At 53.5% G+C, this 27,428-nt stretch overlaps 2 protein-coding genes and 1 long non-coding RNA gene across 6 annotated transcripts in view; 1 reads left to right on the top strand and 2 right to left on the bottom strand.

The window, feature by feature from the left end:
- RNASEK (ribonuclease K) lies at nt 94–2,067 on the bottom strand (the record flags this gene model as incomplete). The annotated part of the gene is made up of 3 exons (XM_003358238.4): nt 94–486; nt 871–947; nt 1,618–2,067. Coding segments are annotated over 3 exons (669 nt in total), but the record flags the coding sequence as incomplete, so codon positions are not given.
- ALOX12 (arachidonate 12-lipoxygenase, 12S type) lies at nt 4,057–17,109 on the bottom strand. 3 transcript variants are annotated; one of them, XM_003483092.4, is made up of 14 exons: nt 16,957–17,109; nt 16,165–16,366; nt 14,693–14,774; nt 14,455–14,577; nt 14,239–14,342; nt 13,839–13,999; nt 12,865–13,008; nt 11,860–12,069; nt 9,182–9,268; nt 8,827–8,996; nt 7,711–7,832; nt 4,981–5,081; nt 4,688–4,858; nt 4,057–4,565 (listed from the first exon to the last, which is right to left on the bottom strand). In XM_003483092.4, the coding sequence occupies exons 1-14, from the start codon at nt 17,089–17,091 to the stop codon at nt 4,386–4,388; spliced, it is 1,992 nt and encodes a 663-aa protein (XP_003483140.1). In that variant the 5' UTR covers nt 17,092–17,109; the 3' UTR covers nt 4,057–4,385. The 3 variants fall into 3 exon arrangements, with proteins under 3 accessions (XP_003483140.1, XP_020923459.1, XP_020923460.1); XM_021067800.1 differs by lacking the exon at nt 16,957–17,109 and having other exon boundaries at nt 16,165–16,757; XM_021067801.1 differs by lacking the exons at nt 4,057–4,565; nt 4,688–4,858; nt 4,981–5,081; nt 16,957–17,109 and adding an exon at nt 7,490–7,597 and having other exon boundaries at nt 16,165–16,757.
- The window catches only part of LOC110256106, an 87,519-nt gene continuing 76,571 nt past the window's right edge, over nt 16,481–27,428 (top strand). Inside the window, exons 1-2 of one of the 2 annotated variants that reach the window (XR_002337351.1) lie at nt 16,481–16,618; nt 16,721–17,336. This is a non-coding gene — a long non-coding RNA (uncharacterized LOC110256106). Of the gene's footprint in view, nt 16,619–16,720; nt 17,337–17,372; nt 17,501–27,428 lie in introns of those variants that run through there. The other variant, XR_002337352.1, reaches the window with a different exon arrangement.

Below are 27,428 nucleotides of genomic sequence, written 5' to 3'. Positions count from 1 at the left end.
GCATTCCACTTCCGTCGAGGGGTCGGACTCCCTATTTGGAGGCAGATCTCCCGCCCCGGTGCCCGCCCCCCAGCCCAAGCATACACAGGAGGCTTCAGAGAGCAGTTTCTCTTTTATTGTGGAACCGGACATGGCAAGAGGGCCAGAGGGATAGGGGACGGCCAGCCCTAGCCTCCCTCCACTGGGGGCAGTCTCCCGAGGTTGGTGAACAAGGGATTCCATCTCTAGCCAGGGAAACCCAGTCCGCAGAGGGCTCCAGAATGGGCGGGGCGGGGCGGGGGCGGGGTTGACCGGGTGGTCTTTAAATAGAAGAGGGGGCTGGAGCGGGGAAACGCAGTGGTGCTCTAGCGCACCATATATTCCTTGCGCTTATTGAGCCGAACTTGGCAGAAAGAGAAGCCTCCGAGGAGAAGGTAAAGGCCCGCGGCGATGAAACAGTTGTAGCTGACTTGCTCGTAGAGCTTGTATATGTCCTGGGGGCCATTCCTAGGGGTGGGATTAGGTAGAGAAATGTCAGAAACATTAAGAGCAGCCAACATTTACTGAGCACTATGTGCCAGGTACCGTTCTAAAAGATTTTACGTGTGTTATCTTTTTCAATCTTCATAACCCTATGGGGTGAGTTCTAGTATAGTATCCACTTTGCAGAGGTGGACGGAGGCCCAGAAAAATAAAATGCCTAACTAAAGAAGCCGCCCCAAAGTGGTGGGTTTAGTATGGTCGCTGAGGTCTGACCCAAAACTGCTCCTGTGTGCCAAAGAGAGCAACTCTCCGCACCCAGTTCCCTGGCCTCCTGGCCCCAAGCATCCCACTTTCTGCAGTTTCCCCACCCATAATTCTGACCATTTCCGCTGCCGCCTCTCCACTTACTCAAAATCTTTCTCCGTGAAAGGAACGTCTTCAATGAGCACAGCAGAGTGGACATTGAAAAAGATTCCGAGCATTATCTGAAAAAAGGAAAAGGGTAGCTTGTTGAACCTCAGGTACCTGACGGGTCACCGCCTAAACTCCTCCCACTTTGAATGTTGCCACAACATCTGGGTTTGGGAATTACCAAAACGACCTGGGATTAGGGATGGTTGTTGCCGGATTTGGGCTCCAGTCACCCGGAATAGGGTGTGAGTGTGACATAAAGAAGACTTTGCTGGGGCAAGGGCAGGAAGAGTGAGGGACCCAGATTATCCTTCTCTCTGGAGGCGTCATTATCATGGGACAGCGCGGAGGAGGTCAAGGGGAATCGGCACTTCTCCATATTTCTTCCTCAAGTGGGGCGAGAAACAAGGCCCAGCTACCCCTCTCGGGACCAAGCGCTCCCTTTCCCAATGCCCTCCATTCAGCTCAAGGATCTCTCAAGAACCCAGCTCTTCTTCTTACCCTGAGGGGTCTCCAAATGTACCATCCCCGGCTCCCATTCCAAGCTCCAGCTCCCCTCGCCCCTTTCCCCCCTCCCAGTTCTCCATTTTTCAATTCAGTTCTTTCTCGTTCTCCAGCGGCTAATCAACCACCCCCTCCAGCCTGCCTGCTGCTTTCCAAGGCCTGAAGTCTCCTAGCCTCCAGCCCTCCAGCAACAGGGCCCCTCAGGCCCTCTCTCCGGTTCTCGCCGGGCAGTCCCCTCACCAACATGATCACTCCCCAGGCGCTAAGGACGATGCCGCAGGCGGCCAGCTTGGGCCCACAGCACAGAAGCGACGCCATGAAGAAGGGAGTCGGGGATCGCCTAGAGGTGGGCCAGGTAGAAAGGCGGCAGGAGGAGGCCGATGAGCTGGGGGAAAGCGAGCAGGACTTGGGGGCTCGCGCCGCAGAGGACCGAGAGCAGGTAGGGCGGCTGAGGGGGCGGGGCCTCAGGATCCAACCATCTTGGGTGTGTGTGGGGGGCGCCAAGCGGAGAATGTTGGCGCTTCCGGATCCCCCCGGACTTTGGCGGGAACAGACGGTGTGTCTGGAACCGTAGCAGCCCTTTAGGAATCCTCTGTTGACCCCTACGTAGCTGAAGTGAGAGTAGGCTGGAGTAAAGGCCCCCGTCTTCTTGGCGTCCCCCCCGCCTCTCCAGGATGAATGGGAGGGGCTATCGTGTCACGTGACCAAAGCTGGCACAGCAAATGAAGAGGAGGAAGCCGTAGCTCGGCCTCGGGAAAGAGTTTAAGCTCTGCCGGAGACCCAGGTGACCTTGGCGATGGGCTCTTAGGGGCAGAGGACTGAAGTTATCTGATTTTTCTTTCAGATACCATAGTCACGGGTGGTATCCTGAAGGGGGCGTGGTAAGTAGAGACAGAGATTTAAACGGAGGGAGAACCTCTGTATCTCCTCTCTACGCATCCCTACCTTTTAAAATAGACGTCCTGACCCAGGAAAAGGAGGCAGGAGCCCCCTCCCAAGCCCAAGCCTACTTGCTGTGGCAAGAGCGCCTTAAGATTGCTGAGGGTTCTTGGCGCTGGAAATACTTAGGTAGCGTTTTGTTACCAAGCATGGACTACTGAAGCGTTTTGGATGCCAAGTCCAGGAAAAATACGGGCGTTAGGAAAAGTCCAGGGAAAGCAGACTCAGTGAACAAGTTGTTAAGGTGAGTGGTCCTGCCAGATGTGCTGGAGCAAGGAGTAAGTCCACAAAAATGTCGCTTTGCTTCCCTGCCGTAAACTAAGAAAACGGATCATAAATCCTTTGAGCAAGGCAAGGCACAAGATTTTGAAACTATGAATAGATCATATTCTCCAAAGGATAAGTTTGTATACTTTGCTGGTGAAAGACGATGATCCGTAATATTATTCAGGGCAATAGTGGTGTTTGAAGAACACAGTTTTGCGCTGAGCTTGTCATATGCATTCTAGTCAGGACGGTGATCTTAGCATAATTGAGAAGGGTCATTTTGATCCCAAGACCCCAGAGCCAAACACTGTCAGTGGTTAGCATACATTTGTGTTATTTTTCCATGTATTTTGTGCATATTGTTCTTAGAAGGGTCATGACAGAGAACTTGCAACGTGGGAAAAATAGAGGCCCTGGGGTACTGCAGAGGCTGGCAAATGACCTTCAGACGTGAATTGTGTCTCTTTTGTTTGAGACTGTATGGGGGGAAGCCCTTGTGCGGTGAAGGTTTTTATTCTGCCTTGGGAGCACCATTCTCGTTCAGGGACTTTGGGGGTAGGTGTGTGAATAGGAGATGAAGGGGAGGAAGGAAAGCTGCCAAAGAAGAGTCAGGAGGAGTTCCCGTCATGGCGCAGTGGTTAACAAATCCGACTAGGAACCATGAGGTTGCGGGTTCGATCCCTGGCCTCACTCAGTGGGTTAAGGATCCGGCGTTGCCGAGAGCTGTGGTGTAGGTTGCAGACGTGGCTCGGATCCTGCGTTGCTGTGGCTCTGGTGTAGGATGGCGGCTACAGCTCCGATTAGACCCCTAGCCTGGGAACCTCCATATGCTGCGAGAGCGGCCCAAGAAATGGCAAAAAAGGCAAAAAAAAAAAGAAGAGTCAGGAATTTTTGAGCTGGTCACCAAGCATGAAGTCAAGCTCCTGGGAAAGGAGAATTGGTTGAGCTTCTCCAAGAAACCTTCCCTGTCTCCAACCCAGCCGCCCAGCATTCTCTGGATGTTTTGCAAGTACAGTCAATTCCTCAGGCTCCTGCAGGTCACCCTTGGGCAGATACCGCCCTTGAGGGCCAAATCCAGCCTGCAGCCTGTGCTTCCATTTAGCAAAGGCACAGGTTTTTGTTTTTCTGCATTTTATTTTATTTATTTTTATGTTTATTTTTGTATTTTGTCCATTTAGGGCTGCACCCGCAGCATATGGAGGTTCTCAGGCTAGGGGTCTAATGGGAGCTATTGCTGCCAGCCTATGCCAGAGCCACGGCAATGTCAGATCCGAGCCATGTCTGTGACCTACACCACAGCTCACAGCAATGCTGGATCCTTAACCCACTGAGCAAGGGCAGGGATCGAACCCGCAACCTCATGGTTCCTAGTCGGATTTGTTTCCGCTGCGCCACGACGGGTACTCCTGTTTTTCTGCATTTTAAGATGGTTTACTAAACCAAAAGAAGAAGGATGTTTTATGACACAGGCAGTTCCTATTTCACTGTCCATAAATAAAGTTTTATTGGAACATGGGTCACATTCATTTACATCTTGCCGGTGGCTGCTTTTGTGCTACAACAGGAGAGCTGAGTGGTTTCAACACTGACTGTGTGGCCTGCAAAGCCTATAATATTATCAGGACCTTTACAGAAAAGCTTTGCCACCTGCCTCCTGAGCTCGTGGGATACAGATATAGGGTGTTTCATTGGGGGAGGAAATGGAGCTGCAGCAGCAGAGTTGTAAGAAACCTTGAAACTCAAGGTGCAAGTGTCGGTCCCAGAGCTGATCTGCAATCTTCCTGCTGGAGGTGCCTTCGAGCTCAGATGGTAACGCTGTTCTCTATGAGGCTGGGCCTCAGGTATTCATAGGGCAGGTTAAGTTGCTCATTGCGGGCTGTAATAGCCTTTTCCAAGTTTTCCAAATCTCTTTGGAATTGGTTTAGTACAGCCTTGGCCTTGGGGCTTGAGAAATACATTTCTTTGTGATGCCCCAGAGGCACCTATGAAGGAACAAAGGGTCAGTCAGCTTCAGGTCGGAAGGCAGACAGGCCTGGAGCCTAGCCTGTCACCCTGATGTTTCCCTTCCAACTGTCGTTTCCCTTTCCCCAGCGTCCTCTCTTACCATGTCTGGCTGGCGGCGACCCAGATGCCATGTGATGGCCATTTGAAGACAGGCCTGTCGGACATCAGGTAGCGAGCCCATCACTGTGGCCATTGTCACGTCTTCCTTGGTGGTGGGTGGGGGCATCCGCATCGTGCAGGGGGCATTAGGGACCCAGGCGTACCAGTCCAGCTGGGGGAAGAAACTGCACCCCTAGGATCCTGCTACTTAGTGTTTGAACCCCCACCTCTCCCTTAGGCCTCCCAAGGTCCAGACACTTGCCTTCGGGGACCTGGGCTTTCAGCTGTCCATACCTGGCCCTGGTTGATGGCCCCGTGCTGAGCGGTGCACGTGAAGACGCACATGGTAAGGAAATGGCAGAGTTGGTTCTGGGACTGGAGGGACACAGGGAAACCTGGGCAGGAAAGAATAGGATTTCGAGGCTGCAGCCTGAGAGGAGAGAAATAAAGGCCAGTATCTTGGAAGGTCTACATTTTGGCGTTGATGGATGTTTAGTTGTTCATTGATTCAAATATATTTGCATCAGACATGGGTTTCAATTCAGGCTCAAGCAATATATTTGGAGTACCTTAGGCCAATTACTTCACCTCTCTGAACCTCGACTTCTCCACCTATAAAATGGGTGGGTCAGAGTTCCCGTCGTGGCTCCGTGGTTAACGAATCCGACTAAGAACCATGAGGTTGCGGGTTCGATCCCTGCCCTTGCTCAGTGGGTTAAGGATCCAGCGTTGCCCTGAGCTGTGGTGTAGGTTGCAGATGGGGCTCAGATCTGGTGTTGCTCTGGCTCTGGAATAGGCTGGCGGCTACAGCTCTGATTCGACCTCTAGCCTGGCAACCTCCATATGCTGCAGAAGCGGCCCAAGAAATGGCAAAAAGACAAAACAAAACAAAAAAATGTATATATGTATATATGTATACATATATACGTATATGTATATATATATACGTATATGTGTGTGTATACATATATACGTATATGAGTGTGTATACATATATATGTATATGTGTGTGTATACATATATACGTATATGTGTGTGTGTATATATATGTATATGTGTATATATAGGTGGGTGATACCTACTCTATAAATGAGATAATCCCCTGATATGGGACACAAGCTCCATACATAATAACTGTTACTATAGCAGGGTTGGGGGCTGAAAAAGTCAGAGTGATTAAATATCCTCTGTCAAAAAGTGGTTGAGAATTCAGGGGTGAGTATAACCAACTATAAAGGAAAAAATAAAAATCTTTTTTTTAAAAAAAAAAAAAAGGAATTTAGGGATACTTCCGCCTAATCCAAGCAGGGAATTAACAGATGTCTGAGGTATAATGTGAAGGAGGAGAGAGGTCCTAGATTCATAATGTCACAGCCAAGAGAGGCTTTCCATAATGGATTATGTCTGGTCACTTGGTTTACAGTTGAAGTTGGGGGCTCAGAGACCCAGCAACCCTGTTAGGGAGGTGAAACAGATATAATCACTGCCTTTTTATAGATTAAACAAAAATCAGGAGTTCCTACTGTGGTCCACTGGGATTGGTGGCGTCTCTACGGCAGCCAGGACGCCGATTAGATCCCCAGCCCAGCATAGCGTGTTATAGGATTTAGCGCTGCGGCAGCTGCAGCGTCACTCACATCTGTGACTCGGATCTGATCCCTGGCCGGGGACCTCCATATGCCTCAGGGTGGCCAAAAAAAAGAAAAGAAAAAGAAATCCAAGACCAGAGATGCTAAACCACTTGTTAGGATCGCACAGCTGGGCAAAGGCAGAGGCTGACCTTGAACCGGAGTTCCTGACGGCTAATCTCAGACTTTTTAAAATGTTCACACAGTTTTCTCTAAAAAGTCTGTTGGGGAAAATGAGGCAAAGGTGCGCTGTGAGAACCGCGGGGGAGCGGAGGGAGGCTGGCTGCGAGGCACTGGGGGAGGGTCAGGCTAACACGCAGGTGGCAGGTGTTTGTTTTTACTGTCAAGGTTGGATCCTGGTTGGGGAGAAGCTGGCCTCGGAGAGGAGGGAGGGGCTTCTGGGAGCACGTGGGGCCCCCAGGACTCACGAGACAAGTAGCGACAGTGTACTCCTGGAAGTGGGGGGCAGGGGCGGCCACAGATTCCCCAGGGGGCCGCTCCCTCCGGAGTGGGAGTGCTGATTTACTGCTCACTGAGTCCCCAGGGGCTGGCCGCAGCGGCTCCCCAGTAAACATTCGTAGGTGTCCCACACAGGGGCAGAGGTGTTGGTGTGAAGTGTGACGGGCGGGGACTGGAGGGCAACGTGGGGCCGTCCAGGCCGGCCCACGTGTGTTGGAGGAGGATGAGCTCAGGGCGAGCTGGAGAAAGGCTGTTTGTTGCAGGGGGTGGTAAAGGGAGTGGCTGGTCCTAGCAGCATTGGGGCCCCGGGGGGGCAAGGCCGCAGTGGCCAAAGAAATGGGAGCCCCAGGGGCCAGGGCGTTCAGGGTTGAGCCAGAGCACCTGGAGCACTGACTGAGTTGGCACCTGGCAAGGACCTTGCCCTGTGGTCGGTGTGCCCTGTGCCCGGACTTCCTGTGTGTGTGCTGGACAGTAGCGGGCCGGAGAGGGAAGACAGACGGCATGCGCACAGCACTTAGTGGCCCTGTGGTCGGTGTGCCCTGTGCCCGGACTTCCTGTGTGTGTGCTGGACAGTAGCGGGCCGGAGAGGGAAGACAGACGGCATGCGCACAGCACTTAGTGGCCCTCTCTTCCCGTCTATATCCTCAAGCAGGACTGGACAGCCGGGCGAGGAGATCACCCGCCCGGGCAGATCCCTCGCTGGCTGAAGTTCTGGCCCTGTTGGGCCCCGTGCTATGGCAGGTTAGGCGGTCAGGGTGGAAGGTGGATGGCCAGGGTCTCCGAGGAGGGCTCTCTCGACTCGTCCTGAGTCTTAGGAGGTGTGCCTGGAGACGGGAACGCGGTGAAGCGTTGCCGTCCTGACCCCTGACAGGCAGGGCTGGGAAGGGGCTCTGGGCAGAGGGTCCAAGGAGCTCCTGTCTCTGGGGAGGGGTCTTACCTCGGTCCTGGGCCTGGCACAGCCCCACCTCAGTGATCTCCCGACACCAGGCCTGCAGCTCAGGGTCCTCTTTGACGACATCGTCCCCGTGGTAGAAGAGCTGGACAATCCCCTCCACGTACCTGCCCCCAGGATCAAGCAGGTGAGCTTCCTGAGAGGAGAGGGCTCTGGCCTCTGACCTCCGCACTTTGCCTCGGTCTCTGGCCAGCCCGACGCTCACTGTGCCTGAGGACACAGCTGACAAGACTCGCCCTCTGGCACATCCCTTAGCTCTTTCTAAACACTAGTTGAGGGAGTTCCCGTCATGGCGCAGTGGAAACGCATCTAACTAGTACCCATGAGGATGCAGGTTCCATCCCTGGCCTCGCTCAGTGGGCTAAGGATCCGTCGTTGCCTTGAGCTGTGGTGTAGGTCGCAGACATGGCTTGGATCTGGCGTTTGATTCAACCCCTAGCCTGGGAACCTCCATGTGCCGCGGATGTGGCCCTAAAAAGGTCAAAAAAATAAACACTCCTTTAGAAAGGAAGGAAATAGGGGTCTTTGGTTCTGGAATACCCTATACATGGTTGATAACTCTTTTTACTAACAAAAACTGGGTCCTCCAGTTCCCTCAGTCTCTTCATCCACTGGGACTAGATTTCGGCTCTCCAGCCCCATCCCAGTGTCCTCCTCCTCAGACCCGACCCACTTTCTCCCCACCTTCCTCATCTCACCCCAGGATCGAGTCTTCTGCTCCTCCTGTGGGACCTTCTTTTTTTTTTTTGTCTTTTTGCCATTTCTTGGGCCACTTCCTCGGAGGTTCCCAGGCTAGGGGTCGAATCGGAGCCGTAGGTGCCGGCCTGTACCACAGCCACAGCAACGTGGGATCCGAGCTGTGCCTGCAGCCTACACCAGAGCTCACGGCAATGCTGGATCCTTAACCTACTGAGCGAGGCCAGGGATCGAACCTGCAACCTCATGGTTTCTAGTCGGATTCATTAACCACTGAGCCATGACGGGAACTCCCCCGTGGGACCTTATGTTCATGTTCCTTCTGCCCCATGCTGACCTCAGGCCAGAGCCCCACTGGCTTGCCTCCCCCCGCCCCTCCAGTTCTCGGCTCCCGCTCGCACCCACCGAGCAGTGATCTCCCAGAGCTGCAAAGCATCGTGGGCATAGTGAGCCCCTGGGGTTCCCAGCAGGCCGCGGTCAGCCAGATCGTGAGGGGGACAGAGGGAGCGGTAGGTCAGCTGAGCCATCGCCCGGCGGAGCAAGTGCACGTGGCCCCCTCCACCGGTGCCCACTGCCTGGGACAAGAGAGATGCGAGGCCTTGAGGAAGAAGCCAGCACAGTACCTAAGGGGTTCCGATGTGGGGGCTTCACCTTAGAGACACGGATATAAAGGGACAGGCTCACAGGTTTAAGGGTCCGGGATCTTGACAGTGGCAGGAGATCACTGCCTGGCCAGCGCCACGCCCCATCCCCTCTTTACCTTATCGAATATACCTCCGTCCGAGATGAGCTGGGTCCGGGCCCGCGTGTTGATTTCCATAGTGTAGCGGATGTGTGGGATCAGGAGCTGGGACGGGGGAGATTAGAGGGGAGGGTTTATGGGGGACAGGCTGGGGTCCTTCCTTGTAGGCAGCACGGTGGCCTCTCCTCAGCCTGTGGCGCTCCAGGCCAGGGACAGGATCTGAGCCACAGGTGTGACCTACGCCACAGCTGCGGTGATGCAGGATCCTTTAACCCACGGTGCCGGGCCAGGGATTGAACCCGCATCCTGGTGCTGCAGAAACATTGCCTTCGCTCCTCTTGCTCCTTTCCTTCCTTGACAGGCTGGTCTGCATGTCTGATCGCTCGCTCTCATGCTCTTTACACTTCGGTGAGTCAGGCCCCGGAGCCAGACTGGCCTGGGTTTCCATCTAGGCTTGAGCGCTCACTCTGACACTTGTCCAAGGTACCGACCCTCTAAGTGGTGGTCTGTCTCATCTCCTTTGTAGCACCTCCTCTGTCAACAGTGGGTCATTTGCCCCAGGAGGCTGTGGTGATGCTCCTGCGAGTGGCGTGTGAAGAGTGTGTAGTACACAGACATCCTTGAGTAGAAACTGTTACCATTTATCTTTGGGATTTCTGCCTGGAGTGTAGGTGGCCTTTGAGAATCAGCCTCTTTTGATTTGCTTTTGTGCTTCTGTCATTTACATCATCATAGCTTATGGGAGTTCCATCATGGTAAACGAATCCAACTAGGAACCATGAGGTTTCGGGTTCGATTCCTGCGGCCTCGCTCAGTGGGTTAAGGATCCGGCATTGCCGTGAGCTGTGGTGTAGGTCGCAAACTCGGCTTGGATCCTGCGTTGCTGTGGCTCTGGCATAGGCCGGCGGCTATAGCTCCGATTCGACCCCTAGCCTGGGAACCTCCATATGCCACAGGAGCGGCCCCAGAAAAGACAAAAAACAAAACAAAAAAAAAACCCCAAAAAGATATCATCTAGCTTAAATCAGCCTCTCTACTGGCTATTAAAGCCACACCCCCACCCCCTAGTTGCTTCATTGTTGGGTGTTTGGGGGATGTGTACCTTTAGTGAAATTTATTTTTATTTTTTTTTTTTTAATTTTTTTTTTTTTTTTTTTTTTTTTTTTTTTGTTGTTGTTGTTGCTATTTCTTGGGCCGCTCCCGCGGCATATGGAGGTTCCCAGGCTAGGGGTTGAATCGGAGCTGTAGCCACCAGCCTACGCCAGAGCCACAGCAACGCGGGATCCGAGCCGCGTCTGCAACCTACACCACAGCTCACGGCAACGCCGGATCGTTAACCCACTGAGCAAGGGCAGGGACCGAACCCGCAACCTCATGGTTCCTAGTCGGATTCGTTAACCACTGCGCCACGACGGGAACTCCCCTTTAGTGAAATTTAGAGGAGACATCCTGAGCCACCTGCTTAAGCAGCAGAGGGGCTGTTGTCAAATTGCCCCCCATCCCCAGTTAGGCCCCCTTTTTTTTTTTTTTTGCCTAGCCCACAGCATGCGGAAGGTCCTGGGCCAGTGATTGAACCCTCATCACAGCTGTAACCAGAGCCATAGCATCGACAACACTGGATCCTTAACTCACTGAGCCACCAGGAAACTCCCCCTCCTCCGTTTTTAAATAGTCTTTTTTTAAAAATAGCTTTTCCTTAGCTATTAAAAAAGGCCATCTAGGAGTTCCTTGAGGTACAGCTGGTTAAGGGTCTGGCATTATCACTGCAGCGGTGTTGCTCACTGCAGTGGCTCAACTTCGATCCCGTGTCTGGGAACTTCCACATGCCATGGACACAGCCAAAAAAGGGCCATCTAATCCTCACGTGCATTTCTTTTTATCTCAGACTATTTTGTCTTGCTTTTCACCCAGTTCATGTCCAGGTTTCAGGCAGTGGTGGCATTTATCTGAGTTGTTGCTGGACACAGGGAATGAGCCAGAGATACCTCTGGTGTCAGAGGTCAAAGCAGCTCACACTGGACCCACGCTTTTCAGAAAGCTCATGAGAGATGCTCAGTGTCCTGGCAAGGCCACGGTCTGTGTGAAAAGGCACCTGAGGCCTAACCGCTCATACTAGTAATAATCATTAAGAACCAATGCTTTTTGTAGCTTTTCGCTTCTGTCACACTGTGAAGTCATTTGCTCCTTTTGACAACCCCACACTGGGGCGCCTGTGTCCCCATCTAGCCGTGAGGATACAACTCACATCTGCTCAGTACCGAGGCTGGGATTCAGGATTCAGAGCCCAGCAGCCTGAACCCAGAGCCTGCAGGCGACTTCTGGGACATGTGCTGGCTTGGCTCTCCCGTGGGTAGTGGTAACAACTCCGCTTTGCCAGGACGTTGCCATGGGCGTGGAACTAGAGGGGGAGAGGGCTGAACTCATAAAGGGGGATTTTACGTGTGGATAGAGGCCGAGCAGAAGGTGATGGTGCAGGAGCACCACGACGTTAGGAAAACCCAAGATTCTGCTCACCACGCTGCTCTGCATCTTGTCTGCGCTACCCCAGAGCCGAGAGGCCGCAGCTCCTCCTGGCCCACAGTCCTTCTCCTTACCCCACAGTAATCTAGGTATTTGTTGCTGCTGCAGTATCATTTGCTCTTGGGCTGTTTCCTTTCCCTGGGGTCCACGTGGGACCTGAAAAGTAGAGGATGTACCTTGAAGACAGGGTGCAGCCCTGGGAGACACCTCATGGTGGCCACGGCAATGACCTCAGCCAGCAGGTGGGTGTTCAGCAGATGATACTGGAGCTGGTGCAGCTGGAAATCGGAATTTCGGACCCAGCACTTGGCCAGGAGCCAGGCAAGGGGAGGATCGGAGGGCAGGAACAGGGGTGGCGTGGGACAGCTGTGGCTGGGAGGCTGGATCTGGGAAAAAGAAACGAAGCCTTTGCTGAACTCACACATCGTGTCACTTTATGTGTGACATGACGGTCAGCACGCCTGGGGGAGCAGGGATGAGTAAGCGCTGTGCCTGCCGTCCAGGAGGTGGTGATCTAGGAGGAGGAGCAAGGACCTTGCCACCCTGCCTCTCACCAGCTGTGGCGCCGTGCGAGCACCGTGCCGCTCCGGTTTACCCCGGGGGAGTGAGAAGCAGGGACTGCAGTGGGGAGACAGTGGTTTGGCAGAATCGTGCTGGGGCCTGAATGACGCTGGGGATCCGAAGAGGGAGCTGGGGCTGTGCGATAATTGACCGTGCTCCTTACCTAACCTGAGGACAGCGGGGCAGGAGACGGATGGGTCATGCGGGTCAGAGGGACCGAGAGATCAAATAGTGCTTCTCCAGACTCGCGGCACCAGCATCGCTTTGGAACTTGTTAGGCATGCAAGTTCCCAGTTCCCCACCCCGGACCTACGGACCCAGAAGTGGTGGGGGGACCCAGCGAGCCGTGTTTTAACAAGCCCTCTAGGTGAGTCTGAGGCCCCCAAAAGTTTGAGACCCACTGGCTCTAGGACAAGACTCCAGAAGGCCATTATGACTCGGGAACGAGTACTTCCAGTTGGGTGAGTCAGGAGACACGGAGCTGCAAGCACAGGGACATGAGGACGGGCCACGCTGCCTGAGGAGGGAGCTGGGGAGCCAGGCCCAGTGGGCTGGGTCCTGGGGAGCAGAGGTCGAGGGCAAGAGAAAGCCAGCATTGGGGGGGGCCCAGGGCGCCTCACCTGGATAACCATGGGTAGCAGCTTCCCGCTGGGCTCCATCTTCAGCAGGACGAGGGGGGCAGCCAGGTACTGCTGCTCTCCGCGGATCACGTTGGCCGGAATTCCATCCAGGAGGGTGAAATCGGCCTTGAACAGGGAGCCATTCTGGGGAAAGGAGGAAGGCAGTCCATCGTTAGGGTTCAAAGTCAACCCCCAGAGAGCCGGGGCGGAGGGGGCAGACATTCAAAGACATTTATCTCGCTTCTTGCCACCACCCTCTGCCCGTCGCAGAGACCTAGCGGTGGAACCTGAGCCCCCGGCCCGAGTCCTCTCATTTGAGGGGAAGAAACAGCCTAGTGAGGGCAGACGCCCCGTGCAGGGATTGTAGCAGTGAGTCTGATCTCAGAACCGGGCCTGCTCGGGCCGCTGTGCAAGCTGTCCCCTGTGGGGCTGGCCAGGCCCCTTCCCCACTGTCCCTTTGATCTGCTCCCTGTGTCTGGTTGTGGCCAGCTCAGCAAACCCTTTTTCACTCCCTGTCCGAAACTCACCTCTGCCAGGTAACCCACAGCGGCTCCCCTGCCCGCACGCCGCCGCATCCAGCGCTCACACTGTGCTCCCATCCCGCCTCGCTTGTCCTCCTCCCGTGCCGCTCGGCTCTTCCACACCCAGGCAACCCCCGCAGGTCTCCCCACCTTTCTCCCTGCCCGGGAACACGCGTGTCCAGAGTGCCGATGTCAGCCAGGGAATGTCATTGTCCCCGCTCACATCTCTGGCCCCTTCTGTGCCCCGGGAATCCATCCCGTTGCCCCTGCACGCTGGGAGCTCCTCCTGGTGTCCCCTACAGACCTCCTCTTCTCTGGGTTTTCCCAGCCCTGGAGTCTGGACCGAGAGGCGGCAGGTTGGCACAGCCTCCCTCCCCTGCCCCCATCCTTGGGCCCTCCCCTCACTGCTCTGGCTGCGCCGCCAAGGAGAGAACAGCACAGGGCGGAGGGTACCTCGAGTTCTTTTTCCAGCTGGGCCCGTAGCGCCTCCATCCCCGAGGACAGCACGAGCCGGGAGGGCAGAGAGGTGCAGCGTCTCAACAGCATAGGGTTGGCGCCATTGAGGAACTGGTAGCCAAAGAGTTCATCCTCCTGCCAGTGCTGGCGAACCTGCTCTGTGGGGTCGGGGTGGCGTGTAGGGAGCATGTTTACACGGTCGGGATATTCCTCCTCCAGGCCCTTCCCCAGCGATCCAGGCACGTGACCTCCCCATGTCCAGCCCCTGCCTTTTCATCGCGGGGCCTGTGGGTGATATGTTCTCATCGGGGGGGTGATCGCAAGGGACTGTGGAGTGTGACGGGCGGGTCATCAGAAGGGGCCATCAAGGGTTATAGAGACCTGGGGGGCGACTGACCAGCCAGGGTGCTCTTCTGGCCCCAGAAGATGTTATCAAAATCCTCCAGGTGGTTCCAGGAGCTCAGGAGGGTGTAGACACGCTTGAGGACCATCTCCAGAGCCCTAGGAGGTGGGGAGGCACGAACTCACTCGCTGGTCCCTCAGCCCCTCCCCACGTACCACCACGTGGGTCTCCCAGCCCTTTTCCCACTCTGAGCCCCAGGCTTGTCCTCACCCTGCCTTCAGTGTCCACTCAAAGTCTCTCCTCTTCTCCTCATGGAATCTCACGTTTGGAGGTAGGTCATCCTCACAGCCTGCAGCTATTGTCTGGGGTAACCCTTCCTTCCAGGTGGCCCAGCTAGGACATGGGGACAAGGCTTCAGGGAGAGTGTCCAGGTCAGTGATGGGGGCCGGGTCAGGGAGGGTGGTGTGTGGGGGGGAACAGCTGAGAGGCCCTGCATGTTGGTGGTTACCAGTATATCTGACGTCTTTCTTTCAGTTCCTTTTCTCGATGCTTCTGGAACACGTCCAGTGCATTGTCTCCTGCCAGGCGGGCTGGGGAGACATCAAGACGATTGGCCACAGTTTGTGAGGTCCTGGGCACTCCCCTCCTTGTCCTCCTCTTCCTTTCCGTGGTCACAGGCCTTGTGGTCAGTCACGCTCTGTTGCTTTCACCTCTGGCCTTGCCTCGCTCCATCGGTTCCCCAGACACATTAATCTTTGCCAGCTTTGCCCTCCGGCTTTCCCCAGCCTTGGCGCTCCTCTCTTGCCTTGAGACAGCCATCTCCGGGGTTATACACCCTTCCTGGTCTCTTAACTCCTCTTTTCCCTCCCTGATCCAATGTCATCGATATTTATGGTTGGAAAAATCCCCCTAATTAAGGTGATAAAATCTCCATCACCCATGTGCCCACAGTTATTTTCTCCTGTATTTTGCTTTGGTTCATTTCACGTGTCTTGAGCCCCCACCTGCCACACCTTACCCGCCCACAAGAGGCTTTGAGGAAGAGCTGTATTTGCTTTGTCCCCTGACTTCCCTTTGCTGAGACTTAGCTGCAGAGTGTATATGATCGATTTGTTCCTGCTCTTGTTTGTACTGTGCTCACCCGGCTCAAAGTGGTAGAGTTCATTTGCCTCCGCCACCAGCTCTCCTCATTTCCCACTGTAACAAATTCTGTATTTGCTGTCCTCCTGTTCATCCGCACCCGCTGTTGGCGGGCTCCTGCCCCTCACAGTCTCCTTCCATGTTCTTCCAACCAAACCAGCTCTCCAAGTTTTTTTGGTTTTGTTTTGTCCTTGTTAGGGCCGTACCCACAGCATATGGAGGTTCCCAGGCCAGGGGTCCAATCGGAGCTGCAGCCACCGGCCTACGCCACAGCCACAGCAACGCCAGATCCGAGGCACATCTGTAAACCACACCACAGCTCATGGCAACGCCACATCTTTAACCCGCTGAGTGAGGCCAGGGATTGAACCCGCGTTCTCATGGGTCCTAGTCGGGTACGTTAACCACTGAGCCACGACAGGAACTCCTCCATGTCAGACCGTTTATTGTTTCCCTTTGCTGTCTCCTCTGGGGGGGTCGCTCCCATCCCTAGTCCGTGTGCCACCCTTACCTGTCCTGCCCTAACTCTCCAAGACCCCCTATGGAGCTCACCCCCCCTCCCCCCAGTTCTTATGTTTTCCAGCCTTGCTGCAAGCCCCCTGCTTGTCCTCACCTTCTTGGAGGGTGGGACCTACACAAAGTGTCCCAGTCCGGCCCCACGTGCAGCCTTTTTATTCTGTGTATAAATTTGGCACTTTATAACTTTTTCCCATTTCCTGCCTTCTCTGCATTTAACCTGCTGAACACCCACTTTTTTTCAAGCCCCTTTGATCTTTCTCAGACCTCGCCCCTCCTCCCTTCCCCAGGGCCTGCGCCCCGTCTCCCGACCCTGCCCCTCACCGGTGCCCTCGGGCAGGCACAGTACGCCGTCCCCCTGCACCCAGCGGTAGCAGGGGAAGGCGACCTCCTCGCCGGCTCCAGGGCCCTGCACCGTGATGCGGTCGCAGAACCACGCGTCGTCCACCAGGGAGTGGTGTTTGCGCAGCTTGACGAACTGCAGCGGCCCCAAGTCCTTGGGAGCGTCAAGCCCGAACTCCTCCTCCTGTGGGACCAGAATCCGGAGACTCAATAGCAGGGTCCTGGGGGGGGGGGCGTTTTTGCCAGGGTGGGGGTTGGGGGCCAGACGTGCGATGGGGACGGGAGAGGAGAGGGCTCTTCGTGGAGCCTCCGTTGTCAAGACCTCCAAAGACAGCCTCCGTCCTTCCCTGTTCCTGACACCCGCGCGGTGGGTCTCAGCCGCCCCGTCGCACCGGGAGGAAGAGGGAGCCCGGCGCGCGGCCCGCAGAGACGTGAGGTCTGAGCATCCTCCCCTCCGTGGGTCCTTTAACTGAGCTCTCCCGCGCCCGCGCGCTCTCGGGAGCTTCCCGTTTGACCCGTCATCCTGTATTGACACTAGGGTCATTTGGAGGAGGAGGAGTTGGAGGCTGCGAGGAGGGCCGTCGCGAAGGGAGAAGCAGGTCGCTCCCAGCCCGGGCCGTGCCCCCCACCCCCATCCTCTCCTGGCCCGGGCGCCGCCGCCGTCCCAACGCCTGGCAAGGTCCTGCTGCCGTTTGGCCCCCGGACCCCGCCCCTCGCCAGCCCCCCGCGTCCCGGCCGGGGAGGGGGGGGTCTGGCCCCGCGCCGCCCGCTGACCTGGCCCCGCGCCGGCCGCAGCTGCAGCTCCAGCTCCGTCTCCCCGCGCGCCCCGACCAGCCCCAGCTGCACGCTGTTGAGCGACCCGGCGAAGATCGAGTCTCCGGTGGCCACCCGGATGCGGTAGCGGCCCATGGCGGCTCGGGCGAGGGGACCCGCGCCGTGCGCGCTTCTCGGGGCCGCCCCGGGCGGCCGGCGGCTGTCGAGGCGCCTTAGGGCCGGTCCGGGCCTTTAAGGCTGGGTCCGCGTCCCCGCCCTCGTCCCCACTTTCAGGCGCTCCCAGACCCCGCCCCGGACTAGCCCAAACCTGCAGCGGCCCCGCGGGCTGTGCGGAAGGGCCGCGCCTCCCGGCCGGCCGGCCGGAGCGGAGCTGCGAGAAGGTAAAGGGGCCTCAGCCCGGGTGAGGCCGAGAGGATGGATGCGCCGGGGTCTCTCTGGAACCGCCTGGGAGGCCTGAGGCCAGAAGCCTCGGGGGAGGAGGGAGCCCCGAGGAGGACACTTCCCGAGGGCTCTGGGCCTTTTGGAGAGCTGGGAGGAAGAGGGGGTGAGTCAGTCTTCCAAACGGAGGGGAAAGTCTAAGTTTTTCTGGGTTGGGACCTGGGGAAAACTGGACCGACCCCAGGGAGGCTGTGCTGGGCCCTGGGAATGTCTGGCTCTTAGACCCAGTGCGGCCCAGTAAGGCTTCAGTTCCTGATTCCTATCTCCTTCGAGCCCAGTCTTTAAGTAAGTGGCCAGAGGCCCCCCAGGCCGCCTAGAACCTGGAAAAGTAACAGCTCAAAGCCTTCTCCCTCCCTTCCCCTGACCTCGTTTCAGAGAGGGTGGGGTTAGGACCAGATGCCCGCCAGAGGCTGAGGGAGGCCTCTGAGGCAGGACAGTGAAAGCCTTCTTTTTTCCAGCCTTCAGAGCGGGTGCAGAGAATGTTAGGGACTCAGGTGTTAGGGCTCAGGATGGAGTCACTTAGGGACCCAGCATCCGTGGGCGACTCCCATGGCCTTTCCCCCCTCCAGGTGAATGCAGCCTCTTCCCTTCCTCCCTCCTTCCCTCTCTCTCTTTCTTTCTTTTTTTTTTTTTTTAATCTTTTCTAGGGCCACACCTGCAGCATATGGAGGTTCCCAGGCTAGGGGTCTAATCAGAGCTGTAGCCGCCGGCCTACACCACAGCCACAGCAACACGAGATTCGAGCTGAATCTGCCACCTACACGGCAATGCCGGATCCTTAACCCACTGAGCAAGGCCAGGGATCGAACCTGCAGCTTCACAGTTCCTAGTCGGATTTGTTAACCACTGAGCCACAACAGGAACTCCTTCCCCTTCTTTCTGTTCCAGGTTAATTTTTTACTCTGGCTTCACCGACCCTGGTGCCTGCTTCCCTCACCGGAATTCAACTTTCTCCTAAAAAATCGATATAAAGTTGGTATTAGTCACGAACTTCTACTTCTTTTCTCTTTCCTCTTGTCTTCATCCTGCTCCCCCCAGCTATTTCCTGGTCCTCCGTGGCCCTCAGGGCAGGAAACCAGGGAGCAGCAGTGGAGCCAGTGCTGGTTAGGGACTTTGTAAACATGAGAAGGATGATTCAGGGCTCAGGCTTTGCCACTCACCCACGAAGTCTCTTGCATGACCCTATCTAGGTATTCTGGGCCCAAGTCATATAAATATTTGGCTCATAGAGGATGTGACTGGTGGCCTGGGCTAGGCTGGAGCAAGGAAAATCTGCTTTCTTCAGCCAGACCCTCAAAAATGACCTGACATGTTAGTTACTGGTGGGGGTAAGAGGAATTCCAGTCCTACGTTCCAGCCTCCAAAGCTTATGGAGGCGAACGATCCTTGCTGGGTGCCCTTTTTTGGCTGCCCTGCCAGGGATCAGATCTGAGCTGCAGTTGTGAACTATGCTGCAGTTGCAGCAATGCTGGATCCTTAACCCACTGCGGGGCCAGGGATCGAAACTGTCCCAGCACTCCAGAGACTGCAGATCCTGTTGTGCCACAGCAGGAACTCTGCTCCTCCCCTTTATCTTCTGGGCCTACTCCTGGCCACCTCCTCAGTGCTCAGGGCTGGTGTCTGCCGTTTGCTGGCCCCCCATTTCCTCTAGTTCTGGGAGTCACCAGAATATCCAAGTAGAATGGCTCTCATTCCCATCTCAGGTAGTAGCTGAATCTGGCCTTTCCATACCCTTTTGCTTAGAAAAGAGTTTGCTTCATACCTACTCTCTAAACCAGTCATATTTCCACCTGCTTCTCTGCTGTTTCATGGCACCTTTTCTGCCCACTGGAGAGGACTTCAAGGTCACAGAGCAGAGACAGGGTGGGGGTGGGGATGAATAATTAAGAACTATTGGAGTTCCCATTGTGGCTCAGCGATAATGAACCCAACTAGTATCCATGAGGATGTGGGTTTGATCCCTAGCTTTGCTCAGTGGGTTAAGGATCCGGTGGTGTAGGTGGCAGATGTGGCTCCAATTGCACCCTTAACCTGGGAACCTCCATGTGCTAAAAACAAGACAAAAAAAAAATAATCCAATAAGCTATAATCCAAGCTATTACCTATGTCAAATAAGTTCATGTTTAAAGCACTTAGATGGAGTTCCCACTGTGGCTCAGCGGAAATGAACCCAACTAGTATCCATGAGAATGCAGGTTTGATCCCTGGTCACACTCAGTGGGTTAAGGGTCTGGCGTTGCCACGAGCTGTGTTGTAGGTTGCAGACGCCGCTCGGATCTGGCATTGTGGCTGTGGCGTAGGCCGGCAGCTATAGCTCCAGTTCCACCCCTATCCCCGGAACGTCCATATGCTACAAGGTGTGGCCCTAAAACGTGGGGAAAAAATAAATAAAACCCTTAGAGCTCATTCCTTCTAGAAATCCCTTTGCATTTCCCTACCCCATACTGTTTTTCCATGTCCAGGTCTCAGCCTCCATTTAGGGGTCTTTCTTCTCAAGACCCTCCCACTTGTTTTTGCATAAGCAGAAGCATTCTGTTTGGAGGCTATAATTAAAAACAAAATTTCCCAACCTGGGAAAAGCTTTCCGCAAAGGTAGCAGAGGAAAGAAGACAGTTTCACAGTTGAATGAGCATTTCCAGAACGTGACCTGAGTCACGGGCCATCCGCTGAGAGATTGTAAAGTAACCCCACCCATTTATAGAACCAAGCAGATAGAGCCATCACACACAGGTTCCCAAGATAAACATTAATTAGTCCTCAAGTAAGAGGCCTGACACCCCCTCTTGTCACACACATTCCAACTTTACCTGGTAGTTGGTAGTCCTTGGGTTATTAACAGGCTTAGTCATAGGAAAAGCAAAGTTCCTGCATGTTTATGACAGGGGGTAGTTTTGCATCTTGGAGCCAGGAGCCCACCTCCTGGCTCAGTTAGGGTCCTACCCTCCCACAGAAGCTGGGAGATAGGGGTGCCCTCTCTTCCGATGCTTCCATTTCAAAGAGGTGCCTCCCAGGGCCTTGGCAGAGACGGTCCTGGGTCATAACGCTGCAAGAGGCTGGCTTAGCTTCTAAAAAGATTGATTCCAGTCACAGCTCAGCAGTAACAAGCCTGACTGGTAACCATGAGGATGAGGGTTCGATCCCTGGCCTCACTCGGTGGGCTAAGCATTCGGTGTTGCTGTGAGCTGTGGTGTAGGTTGCAGACACAGCTTGGAGCCCACGTTGCTGTGGCTGTGGCGTAGGCCCGGAGCTATAGCTCTGATTCGACCCCTAGCCTGGGAACTTATATATGCAGTAGGTGCGGCCCTAAAAGGCGAAAAAAAGAAAAAAGAAGAATTGACATACCTTTCAAAGAGACAGAAGAGCTTATATTAAAATTACTGCTCTAGGAGTTCTTGTCGTGGCTCAGTGGTTAACGAATCCAACTAGAAACCATGAGGTTGTGGGTTCGATCCCTGGCCTCACTCAGTGGGTTAAGGATCTGGCGTTGCCGTGAGCTGTGGTGTAGGTCACAGATACATTTCGGATCCCATGTTGCTATGGCTGTGGCATAGGCCGGCAGCTGTAGCTCCGATTAGATCCCTAGCCTGGGAACCTCCATATGCTGCGGGGGAGGCCCTGGAAAAGAAAAGAAAAAAAAATAATGCTCTAAGAAAGATGGGGTGGGGAGGAAGAAGTTTCTTATTTTCAACAGAGAAAATTAAGTGTCTTATTTTGAAGTATTTATTAGTCCTTACAGTTGCCATTTTGTTCTCATGGATGCCACAGGGAAGACCGCATGCTTGGTTTTGCTGGGCCCTTTGCAGTAGGGGAGCCCGCGTGTGCACCAAAGCTAGACCCCCTTTGCAGCCGCCCAGGGCACTCTTCTCCCTCCCACGTTCCCAGGACTTCTCTTTGCAGAACAATTTAACTTCTTGATCAAAGCTTCTCCCACTGGATTATTCCCCAGGGGGTGTGGGTGAGGGGAACGGACCTCGCCTCTCAGAGCCAGCCACCCTTGTTAAAGGGTTCTTCTAAACACAAGAATAATTCACCCCTTTCTCTCCTGTGCCGTGTGGCTCCAACTTTGGTCGGCTGGAGGGTCCCTCCCCGGTTGCCACCATGTGAGTATTCGGAGCCCACATTTGGGCTGTAGAAGTTCGTGTTTGTTCCTTGAGGACAAATTAGACATACAAACACAGCATTATAAACTGTGTAACTTTCAACTAAACATAGCCTCTGACTTCAGGACAGATATTACATCATGGGGTTTTTCTGTTTGGTGACCTAAGGGCCCACCCACTGTATTCGCAGGAAGCCCAGCATGTCCCTCTCCATGTGCTGTTACTGGCTTCTGGTTTTATTTATTTATTTATTTCTGGCCATACCCAAGGCATGTAACCTGAGCCCCAGCGGTGACCATGCGGGATCCTGAACTACCAGGCCACCAGGGAACTCCACTGTCTTCTGTTCTTGTTCAGTGGTGGAACCAGGAAACACTGTTCCCGCACCATCTGATGGGTCCTTTCCTGGTGCTGCAGGGACCACTGCACAGGCCACAACAGTGACACACACTTGGGCTTCCCCACCTTAGTTTGCACAGGCTTGGGCAAGGCCCCAAGTGTGACGGTGGCGCAAGGGACCTGGGTCAGGGCCATGTGCAGCCTCAGCCCCGTAAACCTTTAGGCCTTGGTGTTGAGCCTGGTCATTTGATTTTGCTCACAGAGGGTTCCCTTTGGGGATCTTTGGGGCTCGTTCCTGCCGGTGGGTCTCTGTTAGAGCCGTCTGGAGCTTTCGGAGACAGCTTGATGTCAGACAATGCGGAAGATGAATTCAAGTCTCAACTGCTTTTCTTCTGGGTGGTGTCTTGGGCCCTTTGGGTATGTTTTCCCAGCTCGTCCTCATCTACCAAGTCTGCATACCAAGGGGGTCCTGGGGTGGCAGTGGGACATGGGGACAGTGTGCTGGGGAAGGGAGAGCCTTGTGGGGGACCTCAAAAGGGTGCCGGAGAGGGGACCCTCAAGGCTTAGAGAAGAGGCAAAGAGGGTTTGCTCTCAGGGAGCTGTGTCCTTTCAGAGGGAAGAAAGCTGGCAGGTTCTTGCTCCCCCGCTGCCTGTCCCTCTCTTCATCCCCTTCCCCTCCCCCCCTTCCTGGCAGATGTGCCCAAGTTGGATCTAGAGAATCTGTTCAAGTTTCTGTGGGTTTCTGGAATCATCTTCAATCCTGCACACGCTTCTAGGGGTGGCTGGGTTTTGTTTAAAGAATCTGTGCCAGGAGTTCTCTTGTGGCTCAGCAGGTTAAGGGTCCAGCCCTGTCACTGCTGTGGCTCAGGTTGCTGCTGTGGCTAGGGTTCGATCCCTGGCCCAGGAATTTCTGTATGCTGCAGGCGGGCCAAAAAAAAAAAAAAAAAAAAAAAAAAATCCGAAGTTCCCATTGTGGTGCAGTGGAAACGAATCCGAGTAGGAACCATGAGGTTGTGGGTTCAATTCCCTGGCCTCACTCAGCAGGTTAAGGATCCGGTGTTGCTATGAGCTGTGGTGTAGGTCACAAATGCGGCTCCGATCTGGCGTTGCTGTGGCTCTGGTGTAGGCCGATGGCTACAGCTCCAATTGGACCCCTAACCTGGGAACCTCCATATACTGTGGGTGCGCCCCTAAAAAAAAAAAAATCTGTGCCACACTATGTACGTTTCTTGTGGCTAGCGTTTCTCACATAAGGGGTATATCTCTTGGAAATCTTTGCAGTTTCACTTCTTATACATTAGACTCATTGTTTTTAAAAAAATCGTTGAAGCGTATTTGATCTACAATGTATTCATTCCTACTGTACAGCAAAGTGACTCGGTTATGTGTATATATAGACACACACACACACATACACAAACACACATGTATACACACACACACACACACACACACACTCTTTTTCCACATCCATGGCGTGCAAAAGTTCCCGAGCCAGGAATGAACCTGTGCTACTTCAGTACCCAGAGCCATTGCACTGACAGTGCCAGATCCTTAACCCACTGAACCACAAGGGAACTCCTATCCATTCTTTTTCACATTCTTTTCCCATTATGCTTTAGCAGAGGATGCTGAATATCGTTCCCTGTGCTGTACAGTCAGACCTTTTGGTTGATCCATCCTGTATACAACCGTTCGCATCTGCTCTTCCCAAGCTCCTAACCCATCCCTCCCCCTTGGAAACCACAGGTCTGTTCTCTGTGTCTGAGTGGACTCGTTCTTTTAACAGGTGCATGGTGCTCCACAGTGGTTTTAACCATTTCTCTGCTGACGATTCTTCCAGCCTTTTGAAATATGATGTTAGTTTTTTTTGACATATGATGAGTGCTGCAAAGGGCCTGTTGGTATTTATATCCTTATGTACTAGGTGGTTTTATTTCTATGGGTTAGAGTCCAAGAAAAGGTACAAAGACTAAAAGACCACCAAATTAAAAAAAAAAAAAACAACCTCAAAAAACAAGAACAAAATAAAACAAACAGAAACACAGAGTTCCCGTTGTAGCTCAGCGGTAACAAACACAACCAGTATCCATGAGGATGCTGGTTCAATCCCTGGCCTTGATCACTGGGCTGTGGTGCGTTGTTGCCGTGAGCTGTGGTGTAGGTCGTAGATGAGGCTCGGATCCAGTGTTGCTGGGGCTGTGGTGTAGACCAGCGGCTGCAGCTCCTATTTGACCTCCGTGTGCCACAGGTGTGGGCTTTAAAAAAAACAAAAGCAAAAACAAAACCTCCCCTCCCCAAACCCCAAAACTTAACAAACAAAAACAACTGACAAAGCTGAGTGTCTGTCTTGTCAGGCAGAGGAAGCCTGAGCAGAGAAGCCACTGACTGAATCGTTCTTGGCCTGGGTAAGTCAGGGGTTTCTCACGGATGCTTATAATGCTGATGCTAATTAAACGTTGCTGCTTATGCCCTGGAGAGGCTGGACCCCGTCCACAGGATTGTAGAGAGTTGGTGGAGACAAGTCCTGTTGTTCCAAGGGAGTTTTAAGTTAGGCCCACTAAGGACTGGGTGCACCAGTGTCACTCCACGTTCATGATTCTTGGGAATCTTCAGCTGCATGGAAAGAGCTGTAGTGAAACATAGCCTTCGCTTTTGCTAACTCCTAGGCAAGTGCCGATAGAATTTCTTTTACACGGGATTTCTGGGTGGGAAAGTAAGTGCGAGGAGGGATGCTGGCTCTTTGTCCCTCTCTCTCTCTCTTTTTTTTAAAGGGCTGTACCCGTGGCACATGGAGGTTCCCAGGCTAGGGGTTGAATTGGAGCTGGAGCTGGTGGCCTATACCAGAGCCACAGCAATGCCAGATCTGAGCCGTGTCTGTGACCTACACCACAGCTCACGGCAACGCTGGATCCTTAACCCACTGAGCAAGGCCAGGGATCGAACCTTCGTCCTCGTGGATATTACTGAGCCGTAACAGGAACTCCCTTATTTGTCTTTTTTTTTTTTTTCCTTTTGTGATATCATGGAGAACAGGTTCAGGAGAGAGGAGAAGGCAGGATGCAGGTCGGAGTGGAGCGTGCCCTCAAGAAGCAAGGCTGGGAGGGGAACAGAGAGAGGGTGGTGGCTGGCGGTGGCTGGCCGGTGGGGACAGTGAGAGGAAGAGGTTGGGGGAAGACCTCGAGGGAGGAAATAAAATCCAGAAAAAGTGTGGAGCAGCTGGCGGCAGGTCCCGCATGCTCACGGCACAGGTGTGGGGAGTCGGGAGGGGCAGGAGGCACAACATCGAAGCTGTTACCTTGGTGTGGGGCCCTTCAGAGGGCCACATACCTGAACAGATGCGTGAAGAGATTAAACTCTCATGGGCTGGGGGGCAGAACGCAATTAGGGAAAAAGGTGACTTCAAGGCTTTGTAAGGGGGCAATTATGGCAAAAAGGTAGAGACACCTGACTCGGGTGTGATTCCGTAGAGGTACTCTGAGCTTGGTTGCTGACACAAGAAAAAGAAGGGGTTGGAATCATGCAGGGCGTTTTCCTGAGGCTCCGTCTGGCAGGGCTGATGGCAGCGCCTCCCTCATTCTTCTCTTCCCAGAGTCGGTGGTAGAGCAGGTATGGACCCATTCTTATATGTCATCAATTAGCATTTTAAGTAACTGTGGCATCGAGAAAGGCTGCCTAGACTCCGTTTTGATGCGATTGACATCTCAAAACTCCTTGGACCTACCTGTTCTGAAGCTGGCTCTTCTCAACATTTCTTTAAAGGGGCTGAGAGGTTGGTCCCGGGCCTCCCTCCAGGGCCCACTGCTCGTCTTTGTTCTTCAAGGATCTAATATCCAGATCCTGGCCTCTCTTTTCGGCACTGAACTGCAAGGCCAGGACCGCAGCATCTTGGGTTTCTCACTCCATCGTGAGGAGACATAGGTTAAGGGACCATTGAGTCGTGGGGTCCGTCAGAGGGTCCCGGGGGTACAGGCATTTCACCTCTTCTCTAGGATCCCTGCCAGCACCCCCAAACCATCCCAAACTCTTTGTTCAAATGTTCATCTTATAATCCTACAGTGTTCATTTTTTTTAAATCACATTGATTTCCAGATAATTTTCATTTCTTGTCTATTGCCTATGATTTTGCTCCACCCTGTACTGAACCATATTTAAAACTGGTCACTGACCCAAGGCTATTCCTTGTATCCGATTTGTACTGAAGGTTTGAAAGGCCAGTAGCCAGGGCAGGAACTAGGGTGAGGCGACAAAGGCATTTCCCTTGGGTGCAATGGTTAAGGTGCCCTCCAAAATCAGATAATCAGGGTAAATAATATTTTAATGCAATATTTGAAACAAATCAGAGTGAATACAAAAAAAAATTCACAACTACAAAATATCAACATTTAATTATATTTATTTTTATTTTTATTTTCAGGGCTGCACCCCGAGGCATATGGAGGGTCCCAGGCCAGGGGTTGAATTGGAGCTACAGCTGATGGCCTGCACCACAGCCACAGCAATGGCAGATCCGAGCCGTGTCTGCAGCTTATACTACAGCTCACGGCAAGTCCAGCTCCTTAACCCATTGAGCGAGGCCAGGGATGAAACTGGCAACCTCATAGTTCCTTGTCAGTTTCTGATGCGCCACAGGAACTCCAAAATATCAACATTTTAAATAAAGACAAGGTCAGTTCTAAGGCTTAATGTTGGCCATCTACATATATTCCTTTTTTTTTTTTTTTTTTTTTTTGCTTTTTAGGGCCATGCCTGTGGCATATGGCGGTTCCCAGGCTAGGGGTCAAATCAGAGCCGCATCTGCGACCTACACACCAACAGCTCACAGCAATACCAGATCCTTAACCCACTGAATGAGGCCAAGGATCAAACCCTGGTCCTCATGGATCCTAGTTGGGTTCGTTACTGCTGCACCACCACTGCAACTCCCAAGAAGATATTTTAAGACAGTCTTGTGCTTCTCAAACTCTGGATCAAAGAAACAAAAAGTAGTGTAACCCATATATCCTGCTTTACCAGTTTGTTACAAAATTAGGTTACACTCCTTCAATATCTAGATTAGGCTCTTCCTTACCTCCACCCTGCCTATTCGGATGTGTTAGTTTTCCTTCTCTAGGATCCTTTTTTTTTTTGGCTTTTTTTAGGGCCGCACCCACAGCATATGGAGGTTCCCAGGCTAGGGGTCTAATCAGAGCTACAGCTGCTGGTCTACACCACAGCTCACGGCAACGCCAGATCCTTAACCCACTGAGGGAAGCCAGGGATCGAACCCGCAACCTCATGGTTCCTAGTCAGATTCGTTTCCACTGCTCCACGACGACTACACCTCCAGGATCCTTCTTCCGTGATGATGGGTACCAGTTCTATCATCTTTCCTTTGGGCCAGATATTATTCTAAGTGCTTTTTACATATGTTAACTCATAATAACTGCAGACTCCTCAGGGAAGCTTTTTAAGTGTAATGTGTTAGTACTTAGTACTGTCTTGAGGAGAACACACTTTGAGAGCCTGCTCCGTCCACCAGAGATTCCTGGCGTGTGTGTGTGTGTGTGTGTGTGTGTGTGTGTGTGTGTGTTTTAACTGTTGTTGCTGGTGAAT

The sequence above is a fragment of the Sus scrofa genome, chromosome 12 (genome assembly GCF_000003025.6).
Source record: "Sus scrofa isolate TJ Tabasco breed Duroc chromosome 12, Sscrofa11.1, whole genome shotgun sequence".
NCBI lineage: Eukaryota > Metazoa > Chordata > Mammalia > Artiodactyla > Suidae > Sus > Sus scrofa.
This window is presented reverse-complemented; position numbering and strand designations above follow the sequence as displayed.